The 14,429-nt window shown below is 20.6% G+C and overlaps 2 protein-coding genes and 1 long non-coding RNA gene across 9 annotated transcripts; 1 reads left to right on the forward strand and 2 right to left on the reverse strand.

Moving 5' to 3' along the window:
- Positions 1 to 321: 321 nt before the first annotated feature.
- On the reverse strand, positions 322 to 1,338 carry LOC147657168 (uncharacterized). Its single transcript, XR_015293010.1, has 2 exons — positions 1,199 to 1,338; positions 322 to 549 (listed from the first exon to the last, which is right to left on the reverse strand). It is a non-coding gene; the product is annotated as an uncharacterized LOC147657168 (long non-coding RNA).
- Positions 1,260 to 5,759, forward strand: pain (transient receptor potential cation channel family member painless). Of its 3 annotated transcripts, none has more exons than XM_012486860.3 (3): positions 1,260 to 1,390; positions 2,695 to 3,792; positions 4,015 to 5,759. In XM_012486860.3, exons 2-3 carry the CDS (start codon positions 2,703 to 2,705, stop codon positions 5,601 to 5,603), a joined length of 2,679 nt encoding a protein of 892 aa, XP_012342314.2. In that variant the 5' UTR covers positions 1,260 to 1,390; positions 2,695 to 2,702; the 3' UTR covers positions 5,604 to 5,759. The 3 variants fall into 3 exon arrangements, with proteins under 3 accessions (XP_012342314.2, XP_086767410.1, XP_012342315.2); XM_086911284.1 differs by having other exon boundaries at positions 1,260 to 1,323; XM_012486861.3 differs by having other exon boundaries at positions 1,320 to 1,526.
- Positions 5,760 to 6,328: 569 nt separating this feature from the next.
- LOC100864430 (gamma-tubulin complex component 2) lies at positions 6,329 to 14,403 on the reverse strand. Of its 5 annotated transcripts, XM_003693982.4 has the most exons (17): positions 13,938 to 14,403; positions 13,590 to 13,760; positions 13,367 to 13,511; positions 12,947 to 13,118; positions 12,738 to 12,881; positions 12,503 to 12,657; positions 12,256 to 12,384; positions 12,004 to 12,180; positions 11,745 to 11,919; positions 11,491 to 11,684; positions 11,208 to 11,418; positions 10,481 to 10,649; positions 10,224 to 10,398; positions 9,868 to 10,011; positions 9,398 to 9,475; positions 7,772 to 7,932; positions 6,329 to 6,986 (listed from the first exon to the last, which is right to left on the reverse strand). In XM_003693982.4, the coding sequence occupies exons 1-17, from the start codon at positions 13,988 to 13,990 to the stop codon at positions 6,905 to 6,907; spliced, it is 2,535 nt and encodes an 844-aa protein (XP_003694030.1). In that variant the 5' UTR covers positions 13,991 to 14,403; the 3' UTR covers positions 6,329 to 6,904. The 5 variants fall into 5 exon arrangements, 3 of the variants coding, with proteins under 3 accessions (XP_003694030.1, XP_031772456.1, XP_086767411.1); XM_031916596.2 differs by lacking the exon at positions 9,398 to 9,475; XR_015293008.1 differs by lacking the exon at positions 9,398 to 9,475 and having other exon boundaries at positions 6,500 to 6,986; positions 9,868 to 9,935.
- Between the last annotated feature and the right edge of the window lie 26 nt (positions 14,404 to 14,429).

The raw sequence follows: 14,429 nt of genomic DNA on the forward strand, positions 1-14,429 counted from the left end.
TTAAGAAAAGAATGAAAAAATACGTGGTAAAGAAAAATAAAGAAAAATTTAAAAAGATATTGATTCTTTATTGATCATGAATTTTTCAAATTCAATTCTGTGTCTATATTTAGAAAATTATAAGAAAATCAATCCTTAATGCAATATCTTTATATTTTTTTATATTTTTTATAAAATTAAAAGAAATAATCTAAGAGACATAATAAAATATTATAATAACACATTATAATATTTTATTATGTCTCTTATTATTATATAATAATATATTACTATAATAAAATATTATAAGAAACATACTATAAAAATAAAAGAAAAGTAGAATAAATTTTAAATAAATTTTATTTTATTTTTTTTTTAAAATAAAAAATGCTATATTTTCAAAAAAGAATTGTATTAAAATGTAATATTTTCGATGTTTCATTTACTTATTGAAAAAATATCTCCTTGGCTCCTTTATTGGATAGACTGGATTTCGCAACCCACGTACCCTAACGTTCTTGGTTTCCATCCTTGACTTTTATAACCTTGTGTACTCAAGGCAAAAGACAGCTAAAATTAGGAGTTTACATTATTGTCGATGTAAAAAAATGAGTGTAAAATTTATTTAGTTCTGTTTTTAAATATACAAAGTAAATCATGAGAAAGAAGGATAGCTAACTACTTCCATTTCTTATCATTGGACTAAAAAACTTTTCAGAATAAAATTATTTCACTATTTAAAATGTATATAATGATAAAACCAAATTTTTTTACAATCTTTTTTTTTTATAAAATTTTAAAAATATCGATCTTTTTTAAAAATATTATTTATTTTAAGAATTTTTATTATTCGACTTTGAAATATTTAAAAAATATAATAACTATTAATATTTAATAAGTTTTAATAAGTATATTTTTATATTTCAACATCAAAGATAAGATACATATAATTATCTACATATACATTATATATTTACATATTTATTTTCTAATAATTAATAATTCTCTATAAATGAGAAATATATATGTTTTTTTTAATTGTACAATAGGAAAAATTTTAAAATTTAAAAATTCATTATATTTCTATTTTCTAATTCCGTATTTAATTATTATATATAAATACAATTTAACTATACATATATATTACACATATTAAAATCATGTTTTATTTTTATTTCAATAAAAGCGTTTAACTTTCATTTGATGATAAAAAACATACATTCTTCGTTGTTAGAAGCAAAATCACTTAAATTCTGTCTGCTTGACACTTTATCATTCCCCTCTCTTTAACCACGCTGACATCACTTTCCACCACAGAACTGGTCAGCAAAGCAGCTCCTACAAGTTAGTTATCTGTATGACAAGTTCAGTACGTTAAGGGATTTATATTTTCTTTACATCATCGTTTTAGGTGTATATTTTTATCTTAATCTATAGATAGTGCTTAACATTATGTCCATCTTTTAATCTGTTCATATATCAAAATTCAAACTATAATTTAATATATTTATTTATATAAAGTGAAACTTGATAAATTATAATTAAAGGTGTGTCATTCAATATATTGGAATAAGCAAATTTTAATACTAAATTCATAAATAAATTTATATAACATAAAATTATGTTATTTTTATATACATCAAGTAAAATAAATGAAACGCATAATCAATGATTCTAAATTATTAATTATAAATTCAATTTAAAATAGAAATTAAGATACATAATAATATAAATTCTTTCTCTTTCAATCATTCATCATTACATAATATATATAATATCATTGCATAATATATATAGCATATATAATTTCAATGAAAATATTCCATTTAAAAATAATGATTAATGTAATGATTTAAATTCATTTTATTCTTTTGTAAAGCTATGTTATAAAAAATTATCGATTGGTTCAATAAGGAAACGATATTGCTTATCGTTTATTTGATCATTTTTCTTTTTGAGGCGTAAAACAATTAACAAAACATAAATAAATAATTAATGTAAATTCAACCGATTCAGTTAAATGAAAATATTTTAATTATTAACTCGGAATATTGTAACAATGATAATTATCTTTATTCATCGTCTTACAATGATATTTGATATTCCATCATAGATAACAAAGCTTGTAGTATTATTGCACGGGTTATTTAACGATCAATGAATTCAATGGTATCGTTGTCAACGTTTCTTATTTGTCTGAATTTGAATTAATGCTAATGACAGGAAACGCATCCGGGCAATATTTTTGCTTCCATGCATGACAAATACGTATTTACTTCATGTTTTATAATTGTATTTATATTTGAATTTATTTAATAAATAGAATATATAACGAATATGTTAAAAATACTAGATAAAATATGTTTTTTTTTAAATTATTTAAAAATTATTAATTTTTTATATTATAATATATAGAGATAGTTTTTTTAAGTAAGTGTTTGCAAAAATGTAATGATTTAATATTTAATTGCTTTGTCAACGACATAAGTATACATTAATGACATCATTGCTAAAAATATATCATGATGATTCGTTATACTTACGCAGACATGAAATAATATATTTTATTCCAAATATAATATATAGCTTTATATAAAATTTATTAATACTTTATCACATACAAATCAAAATAAAAAAAATATCGATTTTTCAAAGTTTAATAATGAAAATTTTTAATAATTTAATCTTTTAATAATTAATAATTTAATATTTCAGATTCGAGTATGGATCTTGAGGATGAAACCTTGCAAATGCATCTTTTGCACGATTATACTACAAGTTCTATAAAATCTCAAACGATATATAAGCTACTTTTAGATTATTTACGAACAAAAAATTTTAGACATTTCAAATGTCTTGTTGAGCAGAATTTGAAGAAACAACCACCTGTCATCAATATAAACTATGCCTATCCGAATCAATCGAATGAAACTTGCTTGGACATCGCTTGCAAGAATGGCCTTTCAGAGTTCGTGAAATTTCTATTGGAAAAAGGGGCGAAGGTGAACAGGATCAACGAAGCCCATAATCGTGGACCAATTCACTTTGCTACCGAAAATGGCCATGCGGATGTCCTTAGTATATTATTGGATGAACCCACGATAAATCCAAACCTGGAGGTTGTACAACAAACAGCTTTGCATATAGCAGTGAAGAGGAATGATCTGAAATGTGCGTCATTGCTTCTAGAAAAAGGCGCCAGTCCTAATATTCCCAATAACAAAGGTTTAACAGCTTTGCATATAGCAGCCATGAAGGATTACAGAAATATGGTGAACCTAATTTTGGAAAAAAGTAGACACGCCTTAAATTTAGATACGTATAAAGATTATAACAATCAAACTACTAGGCAAATATTACAAAAAAAAATACCGAATATTTCATTGCCCCCTATTGAGGAACGAAATGTAAATATTCATGATTTGAAGTATTATTTAAATGCCAATGATGAGATGAATTTTTTAAGATGTTTAAAAATCGTTCAAAATGATATGTTAAACAATGATTTAGAAAAATTGATTGAAATGGCTGTACAGAAAAATTTCAAAGAAGCAATCATTCTTTTGCTAGAAAGAACAAAAGAAATTAAATGTAACTTAGAAAAGGCTGCGAATTTAGCAATTCAACGAGGTTCACCATATATCCTTCGACGAATATTGGAAACTGATATTGAAGTTAAAAACGATTTGTTGTTAAATGCTTGCATAGAACTCAATATACCACATAAAGGAGGATCGGAAGATATGAATGATCGTTTGGAATGTTTCAATCTAATCTTGGAAAGAGAGGATGTGGATGTTCGATGCACAGATGGTAAGTGTTATATATTTATATTAAGTAGTGTCACGTATAAAAATAATTTTTTTATATATTATATCATAAAAAATGTCTCGAAACTATTTTGTATTAGAAATAAATAAAAAAAATTTAAAATTGCTTTATCCTTTATATATAATACATTTATTGTATTAAAACGAACTTTATTAGGATTTTTAAATTTTAGAATAATAAATCATAAAAAACTTTTATATATAGGCAAAGGAAATACTCCACTTCACTACGCAGCAAAAGCTGATTGTCGTGAGGCGGTGACATTGTTACTCGAAAAAGGAAGCTATATCGGTCACATGAATAATTTCGGCATTCCACCAGTTGCTGATATCTCTATATCCACTTTATCTCAATATTTTGACGATTGTATAGTAGCTAGAAAAGAACGAACAAACGAATATACAATTGAATTTAATTACAAATGTTTAATGCCTCACGATAATTCATACATGATAAATCAACAAAATAATTTTAAAAATCAAGAAAAACGAGAAATGGATATTTTCCAATATATTGCTAGCAATAATAGTTTAAAACACTTGTTAAAACATCCTTTGTTGTCATCTTTTTTATATCTCAAATGGCATCGAATAAGATACATTTTGTATCTAAACTTTGCATTTTATATTTTATTTTATCTTCTGTTAAACATTTATATTCTGCAAATTACTTACGTGAAAAATACACAAATATCGACGAATTCGAGTGAACAGATGAATGGAGAAATAAAAAATTCAATTTCGATCTATGTTTTACAAATATTTACTGGCATTATGACAGCATTATTTGCATTCAGAGAAATTCTTCAATTACTCTCTTCGCCGTGTCACTATATGTCAAGTTTGGAAAACTGGATCGAAATGGCATTAATAATACTTGGATTTTATATTCTAAATGGCGCTACCACACAAGTCGCTGCCGTTATAATATTATTATCTGCCTGGGAATTGGTAATTTTGATTGGCAAGCATCCTCGAATGTCCACTGGTATTGAGATGTTTAAAACAGTGTCTTTCAATTTCATACGTTTTTTGTTTCTTTATGCGTTTCTTATCCTAGCTTTTGCACTGGCTTTTTTCATTCTTTTTAAAGATGGCGATAATGAAAATTTTCCAGATCCTGGGCATTCGTTATTCAAGACTATTATCATGCTCACTGGAGAATTTGACGCTAATGATATTCCCTTTGTTTCGCATCCTATTCTTAGTCATTTTGTTTTTATTCTCTTTGTCTTCCTTATCGCAATAGTGTTGTTTAATTTACTGAATGGTTTAGCAGTCAGCGACACTGTGAACATTCTTGAAAAGGCAGAATTGGTAGGATTAATTTCTAGAATACGAATTCTTGCTTACATTGAAAATGTGATTATTCAAGCACCTTTTATACATGGACCATATTGTTTAATTTGTTGCAATCTCTTATATGGCTGGAGATGTAATCCATTAGCATTTCTTATTCAGAAAATTCTCCTTTTTCCGAACTATTTAAATAGTGGTAAGCTGAATGTGATACCATACGACAGCTTGGAAACTTACGAAAGTAAGTTATACGATAAAGTAGAATTAAATAAAAATTCTCAAAATAAAGTGATTCCTACCTTTAAAATGGATCCAGATATTATTAAACAGGCTAAAGATATTCTAATGAAAAAAGGTCAAGAATCAGACAGTGAAAAAATATTTAATAAATTGGAAAAATTGGAAAAAAAATTCGTGACAATGGAGTTTATTTTAAATTCTATAAAAAAAAAGATTGAAAATAATAATTGTAATATTCTAGAACATGAAAATTAAAATGTTATTTTTTCATTTTTTAATTTTGTTACAACTGTGATTAAATGGTTAAATTTCTACCTATGCTATTTATTGAAAGTATTATACTTTTATACTAGTTTTATTTAACATTATTGTAATATTTTTATTAAATAAATTTATTTAATCATATAATTATATAATTTTTATATAATTTATTTAATCATATAAAAATTTATTTAAGGTCTATATAATATAATATATATAATAAATTTTTATTATAGAATATTATAGAATATTTTTCTAAATTTTTATTATAGAGGCTAATATTAAGACTGAAATAAACAAGTTATGAAAAAAAAATATACTTGATATTATATTTAATGACTATTAATATTTAATAACATGAGAGAATAGTTAAAGGGAAGAAATTATAAATAATATTGTTTAATTTTATTAAGTCTTTGAATCATTGTGTCAGAAATTTGTTTCACTCTATCTTGTTTTATTTAATATAAAATTAAATTGTTATATATGAAATGTATTATAACTAAATAAATAAAGTTCAATCAATATTTTTATATAACAACTTTTATATTTGTTTTAATATTTAGAATTGATCTTTCAAATATATTAATACTTTTATGTATATAATATGTTATATATGTTTATTATGTTATATATAATAAAATAGTTCATCATTTTATAATTAATACATCTATTTTCTTATATAAATAATAAAAAAATTATTAATTAAGTATTTACAATAAATTTATAAATGAAATTTTATTGTTTATTTTTAATATACAATATTGATTAATAAATTTATTATATAAAATTTTTGTACTGTTGTTATAACATAATAATTTAATATTATATATAAAATATATTTTTGTATAGAAATAAAATTATATAAATATCTTAATATGAGTATTAAGAATTATTTTATATTTTTTTATTTATAAAATATATTTTATTTTTTAAATGTACAAAATATCATTATTTTAGCAATTTATATAATTTTAAAGAAATTTCAGGTGAATTTAGATAATTTAAATAAAATGTTTAACAGATTACATTATGATTACATTAAATTTGTTTGTAAATTTTTTATATTAATTAGTAATTACGTTTTAACATGAAATTGATTTTATAAATTAGAATACTATTATATAAATATAGCGTAGAATATAAATAGATCTAACATATGTTATCTGATTATAAACTTTTTTAACCGATATAATTGCATAATTATAACATTATAATTTCAATTTACAATAATTAATCACAAGTTATAAATAATAAAATTACAATTTATGGTTATATATATTCTTCTGTAATAGTTAACCAGAAACATCTTCTTGTATTGTTTTTTCTCTTCCACGTTTTATTAAAATATCGGTATAAAATAAATTGAAATCTAACCTAGTTGAAAAAATAAAATTTAATGACAATATTGAAAATTTTATTTTTGTTTTATATAAAAAATATAATGAATGTTTCATAAAATGTAGCATTATTAGGCAGTTTAATTTTTAATTAATATTTTTGAGAAAATTGATTTTAAAAATTAAGTAAATACTAAAATTTGAATTGCAAAATAGATATTATTGAAACAAGAAATATAAATATATTTTTTTAACATGATAAAATATCACTTATAAATATCATTATCTTAATTATCTCTTTTTTTTATTATAAAACATCTTTTTGAATTATAAATTATTTCTTAAATTGATAACATTAAATTGGATAGACTACAATAAAATTAAAATTCAGCTTATATAAATATTGATCATTAAATTTAATAATTCTAAATTTTCATTTATTAAGGCATCAAATCCAAAATCTGTAAGACATGCTGACAAATATTTAATATTTAAATGAATTAATAATAAAGTGTAAAAGATTCAGATTATATATGTGAAATTAATAAATAAATAATATTTTTATTTAAAGCAAGAAAACAAAAATTTCAAAATAGAAAAATCTTTCTTCTATTTAATATTTGTAATCCATATAAATAAGATAATAAATTCAAAAGAAAAAAAAATATATTTTCAAGACTTAATTTTCCAAAATTTGATTTTAATTTAATTGATTTTCTCAAAAACATTTTATGTTTTATTTTTTTTTTTTTTAAAAAGTTTTATTTTGCTTCAGTACTGCATTTTATGGATCAGTTTTTAAAATAAATATTTATAACTTACCTACAAAAGACGTTAAGAAGTTTTTCATTATTATTATCATATCCTAAATTACATATTCTATCTAAAAGACGAATTAATACTTGAGTAAATTTTTCATCCAGTGATATAATTGTTTCTTCAAAACTGGCTGCATTCTCTTTAGATGTATTGCCATCTTCATCCTAATAAATGAATGAAATATATAGCCATTAATTTTATATTTTAATTAAATGAATATACCAGATTTTTTGTAACTAAGATTAAGAAGCATTTATTATAAAAAATATAAATAAATAGAAATATAAATATAAACAATTATATTTGAAAAAAATTCATAAAATTTATAATTATTTGAAGAATAAATGCATTTTAAATTTAATATAACTGTAACTAAAAATAAAAATAGTGAAAAAAAATGAAAGTTTTTTCACTATAAATATTATTTTATAATAAAAATTTATAATTCATAATAAGGTATCATGCTTATATCTTCATAATTTTTAATAATAAGGAATAATAACATATTATTTTTATTAAAAAAGATATATATTCAGAAATATATATTATAATTATAATATCTGATTTGCATGCAATTAATATAGAAAAATAATTGTTTTTTACCTTATAAATATAATATAAATTTATATATATATTGTAAAATTTATATTATTTTAAATATATAATTATATATTTAATATAAAGCATGCAACTTATTATTTATTGAAATATTATCATTTATTGAAGTATGATATATATCATTTATGAAGTCAAATTTATTATATTTATATATTAAGTTTTAATCAAAATAAAATATATTAAAATATACATGTATAAATAAGATATATATGTACATAAAACCTATTAAATGTTTAATTGTCCTATCATTGAAATAATATAATATAAATTTTATAATTTTTTTTGCCATTTCATAGAATAATAAAAAATATATATATAAATATATATAAATTTATGATATAATATTTATTTACCAATATTTAATTTGATAAATATGAACATTTAAAATTTTTAAAATTTTATAATCAATTAATAAATAAATAAATAAAATAACAAAAAATAAAACAATAATAATAATAAAATTTTATTACTGTTATTGTGATGATAATATGAGTTAATAATAATTAATAATGAGTTAATAAGTTCATAGCAATATTATCTTATTACATATCATTATATATAAAAAAAAATTATAAATAATAATAATAATAGTTATAAATAATAATTATAAATATAATTAATACAAATAATAATTAATAAATAATAATAATACTTATAAATAATGAAATTAAGTTTGATAAATAATAAAATAGATAACTTATTATTAATATTAATAATTTAAAAAATCAAATATATTAATAAAAGTCAAATTTATCCATTCATTTGTATTGCTAGAAAAATTTCAAATATAAAAAATTCAGATTTGTTTTTTTCTTTATTAGAAAGATTTAAATAAAAAAGTTGAAGTTTTTGTAAATTCAATTTATATTGTATTAATATATCATGCGAATTTAATTTTTATATGTCATATTGAGATGATCCATTTTTTTTCTTTTTTTATTAAAAGGAAAGCTTCATGATATTAATACTACATAGATGCAAGGAAGCGAAGTTATAATTTTGGGGATATACCTCAGAATCATAGACATCTTCCTGATAGGCACCAATCATGGATGTTAATTCGGCGTCAATGTAGTATGGGCTCATACGCTTAACATTAGTAAAATATTATAATTCAATTTACTACACACAAAACTACTTTTTTCAGTGTTATGTTTATTAGAAATGCTTATTATGGAATTTATTAAATTATAACATTATATGATAATTAAACATTAATAATAAAGACATCATTCAGATCCATTCTGTTGTATTTATTTCTACTCAATAATTTTATTTTTAGCAGATATTAATTGAATAATAAAGATATTTGAAAGAATTTGAATTAAAGTAAAAAATGCAACTCAGATAAATTATTTTGATTATATTTTTATATATATATATATATATATATATATATATATATATATATATATTATGTAATAATTTAAAATTATCTTTCATATATTTACATATTTATATATGAATATTGTAATTCCTACCTCCATAAAATTGCAGAACTCAAGGCAAGCAGCACAAATGCCTGTTATGCAGCCAAGAAGATCAGGATCTGTTAACATGCATTCCTTCAAATAACTATCTTGTAAATCTTGATGCACACTTAGAACATCATCCACATTACTGACCTATGTATTCAATTCAAATTTTTTATTATATAGATAAAACTAATATACAAATATAATCAATACAAATAAATAAATATAATCAATAAATAAAATCAATTCTGAAATTAATATATAATAATCATCATTGAAAAAAAATATGAGTTTTAATGAAACTTGAAATTTGAATTAAAATTATATTTTACAGAAAAATTTCATTACATGTATATACATACCTTATTCATTTTATTTATAAATGTAAGCCAATTTGGTTCTATAACTTCAACCATCATATAATATGCTAAATGTTGAATACAATCAAGCATTCGTTGTCTTAACGAAAATGCTTGCCTATATGACATTGCTACATTGTGAGTAAAAGTTTTAGCAATTTTATTGCTCACCCATACTCTAAAAATCAAAAAATAAAATATTTTATTATGTATAATATTTTTAAATTATAAGGCAGAAATTTTTAATAAATGGAAACAACCTGCATAAACGTCTTTCGATATATTTGCAATAAAATAAATGTCTGAATAGCATTTGATAACAAGCTATTGCTTTTCTATTCAATATCAAAGAAACAGGCCATTTAACATCATAATTAAATACAAATGCATCCAAACCAGTTAAAATTTTATCAGTCTGGAAACTATATTCTAAAACAAAAATTTTTATTATAAAATTAAGAAATTGTATATCTAAATAAAATAAAATAAGAATTAAATAATTTAATTAAAATAAGCATAAAATTTTCTACTATAAATTTATTCTACTATTATAAAATAGAAAAAAATATAGACACATTATTTTATTTTTTTTTTCATTTGAAATTCATATACTGATTATAATATTATAACTATACAAAATATTAAATTTATTTAATTAATTTATTTATTAATTTATTTAATTATTTTATAATAATTATTTATCAATAATTTTTTTAAATATTTATTTTTTCATAAGAAACTTTGAAAATTGCATTGATTAATGTATTAATAAAAGATAAAATAAAAAATACAAATTTCTTTAAAAACTGAAAAATTGAAAAAATGAAAAAAAAATTTAATTTGATATCTATTTTTACTTTGATCAAATTTTTCCAAGATTAATTTACATCTTTATTAAAAGAATATTTTCTACTTCTTTTAATGAATGTTATATGTTTTTAAATTATTTAACATTTTTTTACAATTAATTACATAAATAAGATGTACCTTTCTCTTCTCTAGTTTGAATAGAAAGTATCCTAAACATTTGAAACTGCAGATCATATGGTAAAAGTTCTGGTTTTAGATCATCCTTATATGGATCTGAATCTGCAGTAGACATACGTAATGCAACTTCAAGAAGAGATGCTAGCCGATGAATAACAATATCATACATATTTTTATTTAATTCAGTTTCGCAAAGATTCATAAATTGAACCTAAGATTATATAATATCATATAATTATATGCAATTTGTATTTTAATAAAATATTTTATTGTATAAACTTACTACAAAATCTCCTTGTGCAAGAAGAAAATAATTTTTCAGACTACGAAGTCGACCCATTAAATCATTTTCATGGATAAGAACTTCTAATAAAGTTTTTGCTGCTTCAGAATATGCTCTATCAATAGCACTTATATATTTTTGTCCTTGTTGTTGATAAATTAGAGGTTCTTGTTTTCCCCATTGAACTGTCTTACCTTTATATAATTATACTTTTAAGATTTTTATTTCAATTTTTATATAATAATATTACATACCACATTGTCTAATAACATTGAAATATTTTCCGGTTCTTAAAATTGTTTGTGCTTGTTCATTAAGAAATGTAGGAGTTCTCTCAGATCTCATGGTATATCTTTTTTCCCAATAATCTGCAGAATAATCTATAGGTAATTCCTCTCTATGAATTAATTCATTATCTTCCACAAAAAACTAAAAATCATACAAAAATTTGATATATTTTTTTTTAAATGAAATTATGATATATTATTTCTTTAAATATTATTCTAGCTTTACTTCTTCATATGGATCACATATAACTCCTTTATATACCCATTTTTCTAACATTTGCATATATGGAACACTTGCTGCTTGTATAAGAAACAAACATAATTCTCTAAATTTTGCTTCTCCACTAATATTATTTGCTTGTTCATGCAAAAGACTAAGCACTTTTCCACCTTTTGCATTGGCCTAAAATAAAATACTTTTTTCATATATCAATTTCTTGTATTTAAATATAAGAAAATATAAAAAATCAAAACTGACCTTACATATAGTTGATGTAATTTGAAAAAGAATAGTCATTGCTATCATAGTTGGTTGAATGTAAAACCATAATTTTTGCAAATTTAATTTACCCCGTACATGTTCCATTTCCAATTGTACAACAAATAACTAAAAAATTTTAAATACTGAATTATTTTATAATTTATAAAAAACTTAATCACAATTTTATCAAAATAAATATAAATATATTAATTTTAATGTAAATATACTATATTTTTACACATACTAAATAATCTTTTAACAAAGTTTTTATGGCTTCTCTCAGAGCATGATTTACTTGACCATCTTCTGGTAAAACTTTTTCTTCCACAAATCTAGCTGTCATAGAATAGTGAGATGCAAGAGGTAATATCTGTTGTGTCAATTGTTTATAAGATATACCTAAAAATGATTTAAAATAATTATTTTATAGATTATATTTAATTATGATAAAATTTAAAAATATAATTTATTATTCTTACAAACATCTGGAGATATATTGAATGTTTTCATTGCATATGGACTTGTTAAAGGTTCAGAAACAATATAAATTCCATCTATGCCTTTCAAGCAATATAAAATATCCCAAAGTAATATAGATTCTTGAGAAACTATTGGTACAACTTCTACAAATATTTTATTTTTAATAAATTAATTATAATCTTTTATATAAATTTAAAATAATATTTACTTTGACATGGCATCACATTTAGTTCATTATAAAAATCCCATGTTATTCTAGGTCTCTCATGAACCCAGTTATGTTTTATTACAGATGGTTCTATCTTCTTTGAAATTGCACATACTTGTTTATTTAATTTTTTTTCTCCTTCAACTGCAGCTTTAATTACATTTTTGCATATCTATATTGTATATAATATAATGTAATGTAATTTAAATTTAAAAAAATTATAAAACTTAATATTCTTTTATAATTTATAAAAAGTAAATTTTAATACATTTTTAATTTTATTATAAAAATATTTTTAAAATTGATAAAATTATCAAATATATATAATTTATTTAATAATTAAATTTTTTAAAACATAATATAATTATACATTAAATAATTATTAAATTAGTATTATATTTATAAAAAAACAAAAAAAACCTGTGGTAGATCTTCTGTAGTAATAGCAGCATTTTTTGTAGAAATTGATGTTAAAGCTGAAGCTTCTTTAGTCAAATAACTCTTTAATTCCTTATCTTCAGATATCAATTCCAATACTTGAATGAATAAACCTAATAAATCTACTCTATAAAAAGAATATATTATTTTAATAATATATTTATTTTATATTAAATTTATGTATGTCATTTGTAATAATATTTACTTTTTTGCTTTTAATTCTTCATATTTTTGTAGAAATAATTCAGGAACAGGAGAATTTTTTGCCAAGTTACGAACAGAACTTTGTGATGCAACTATAGTTAAAGCACTTGCACTTGTTGGTATTCCTTCTTTTTGTAATTTTTCTACATGTTTTTCTGGTGCAGAAGATGATCTAATTATAAAAATAATAATCAATTTAGTGAAATGATAAAGTTTTATATTATAATATCTAATTTGAGAACTAAAATCAAAATACGCATTTTATAGTTAATGAACTAAAATAAAATTTATATATTTATTAATCAAAAATTAATAAAAAATTAATATAAAATATTTAATCTTTACTTACCCAAGTAATCCAATTAATTCGACCACTAAATGATGTAATTTAAATTCACTCATTGTTTTAAATTAATAATTACATTATATTCATTTAAAAAATAATTTTTTTATATCATTAAAATTGTAAATTCAATTATTAAAATTATTAGCACATTTAAATACATTCAAAAAGATGTTTCAATTAATCGTTTTAAATATTTATTTATTTTTATTCTTATGGCAATTAATCGTTGGTTAAAGATATAATAATTTAGGTTAAGTTAAAAAAAATGAAGTAATAGGAAATATTATTAAATTTTTCAATTTAATGGTACAATTAAATTATATAAATCTTAATCTAATTTTCAAGATTATTAATTCTAAGTATAAGTTACGAATTTCAAGTTATTTTGAATTGGATTTAAACGCAGTGATTCATATCAATCAAATAAACCAATAACGTGCATGCATTTAAAATCTTTTATATCATTGACAATCATTATTTATAATTTATTACAAA

This window comes from Apis florea, unplaced genomic scaffold (genome assembly GCF_048593485.1).
Source record: "Apis florea isolate Af1SG1 unplaced genomic scaffold, ASM4859348v1 contig_3203_pilon, whole genome shotgun sequence".
In the NCBI taxonomy this organism is placed as follows: Eukaryota; Metazoa; Arthropoda; class Insecta; order Hymenoptera; family Apidae; genus Apis; species Apis florea.

What these genes read in the sequence shown, in the direction of transcription:
- pain (XM_012486860.3), top strand. Translation starts at nt 2,703, where the DNA reads ATGGATCTTGAGGATGAAACCTTGCAAATGCATCTTTTGCACGATTAT. An exon ending in GGATGTTCGATGCACAGATG is followed by an intron (nt 3,793 to 4,014) that starts GTAAGTGTTATA and finishes TTTTATATATAG; the next exon opens with GCAAAGGAAATACTCCACTT.
- LOC100864430 (XM_003693982.4), bottom strand. Translation starts at nt 13,990, where the DNA reads ATGAGTGAATTTAAATTACATCATTTAGTGGTCGAATTAATTGGATTA. An exon ending in AAATGTGATGCCATGTCAAA is followed by an intron (nt 12,882 to 12,946) that starts GTAAATATTATT and finishes AAATATTTGTAG; the next exon opens with AAGTTGTACCAATAGTTTCT. An exon ending in CTTTGTTAAAAGATTATTTA is followed by an intron (nt 12,385 to 12,502) that starts GTATGTGTAAAA and finishes AAAATTTTTTAG; the next exon opens with TTATTTGTTGTACAATTGGA.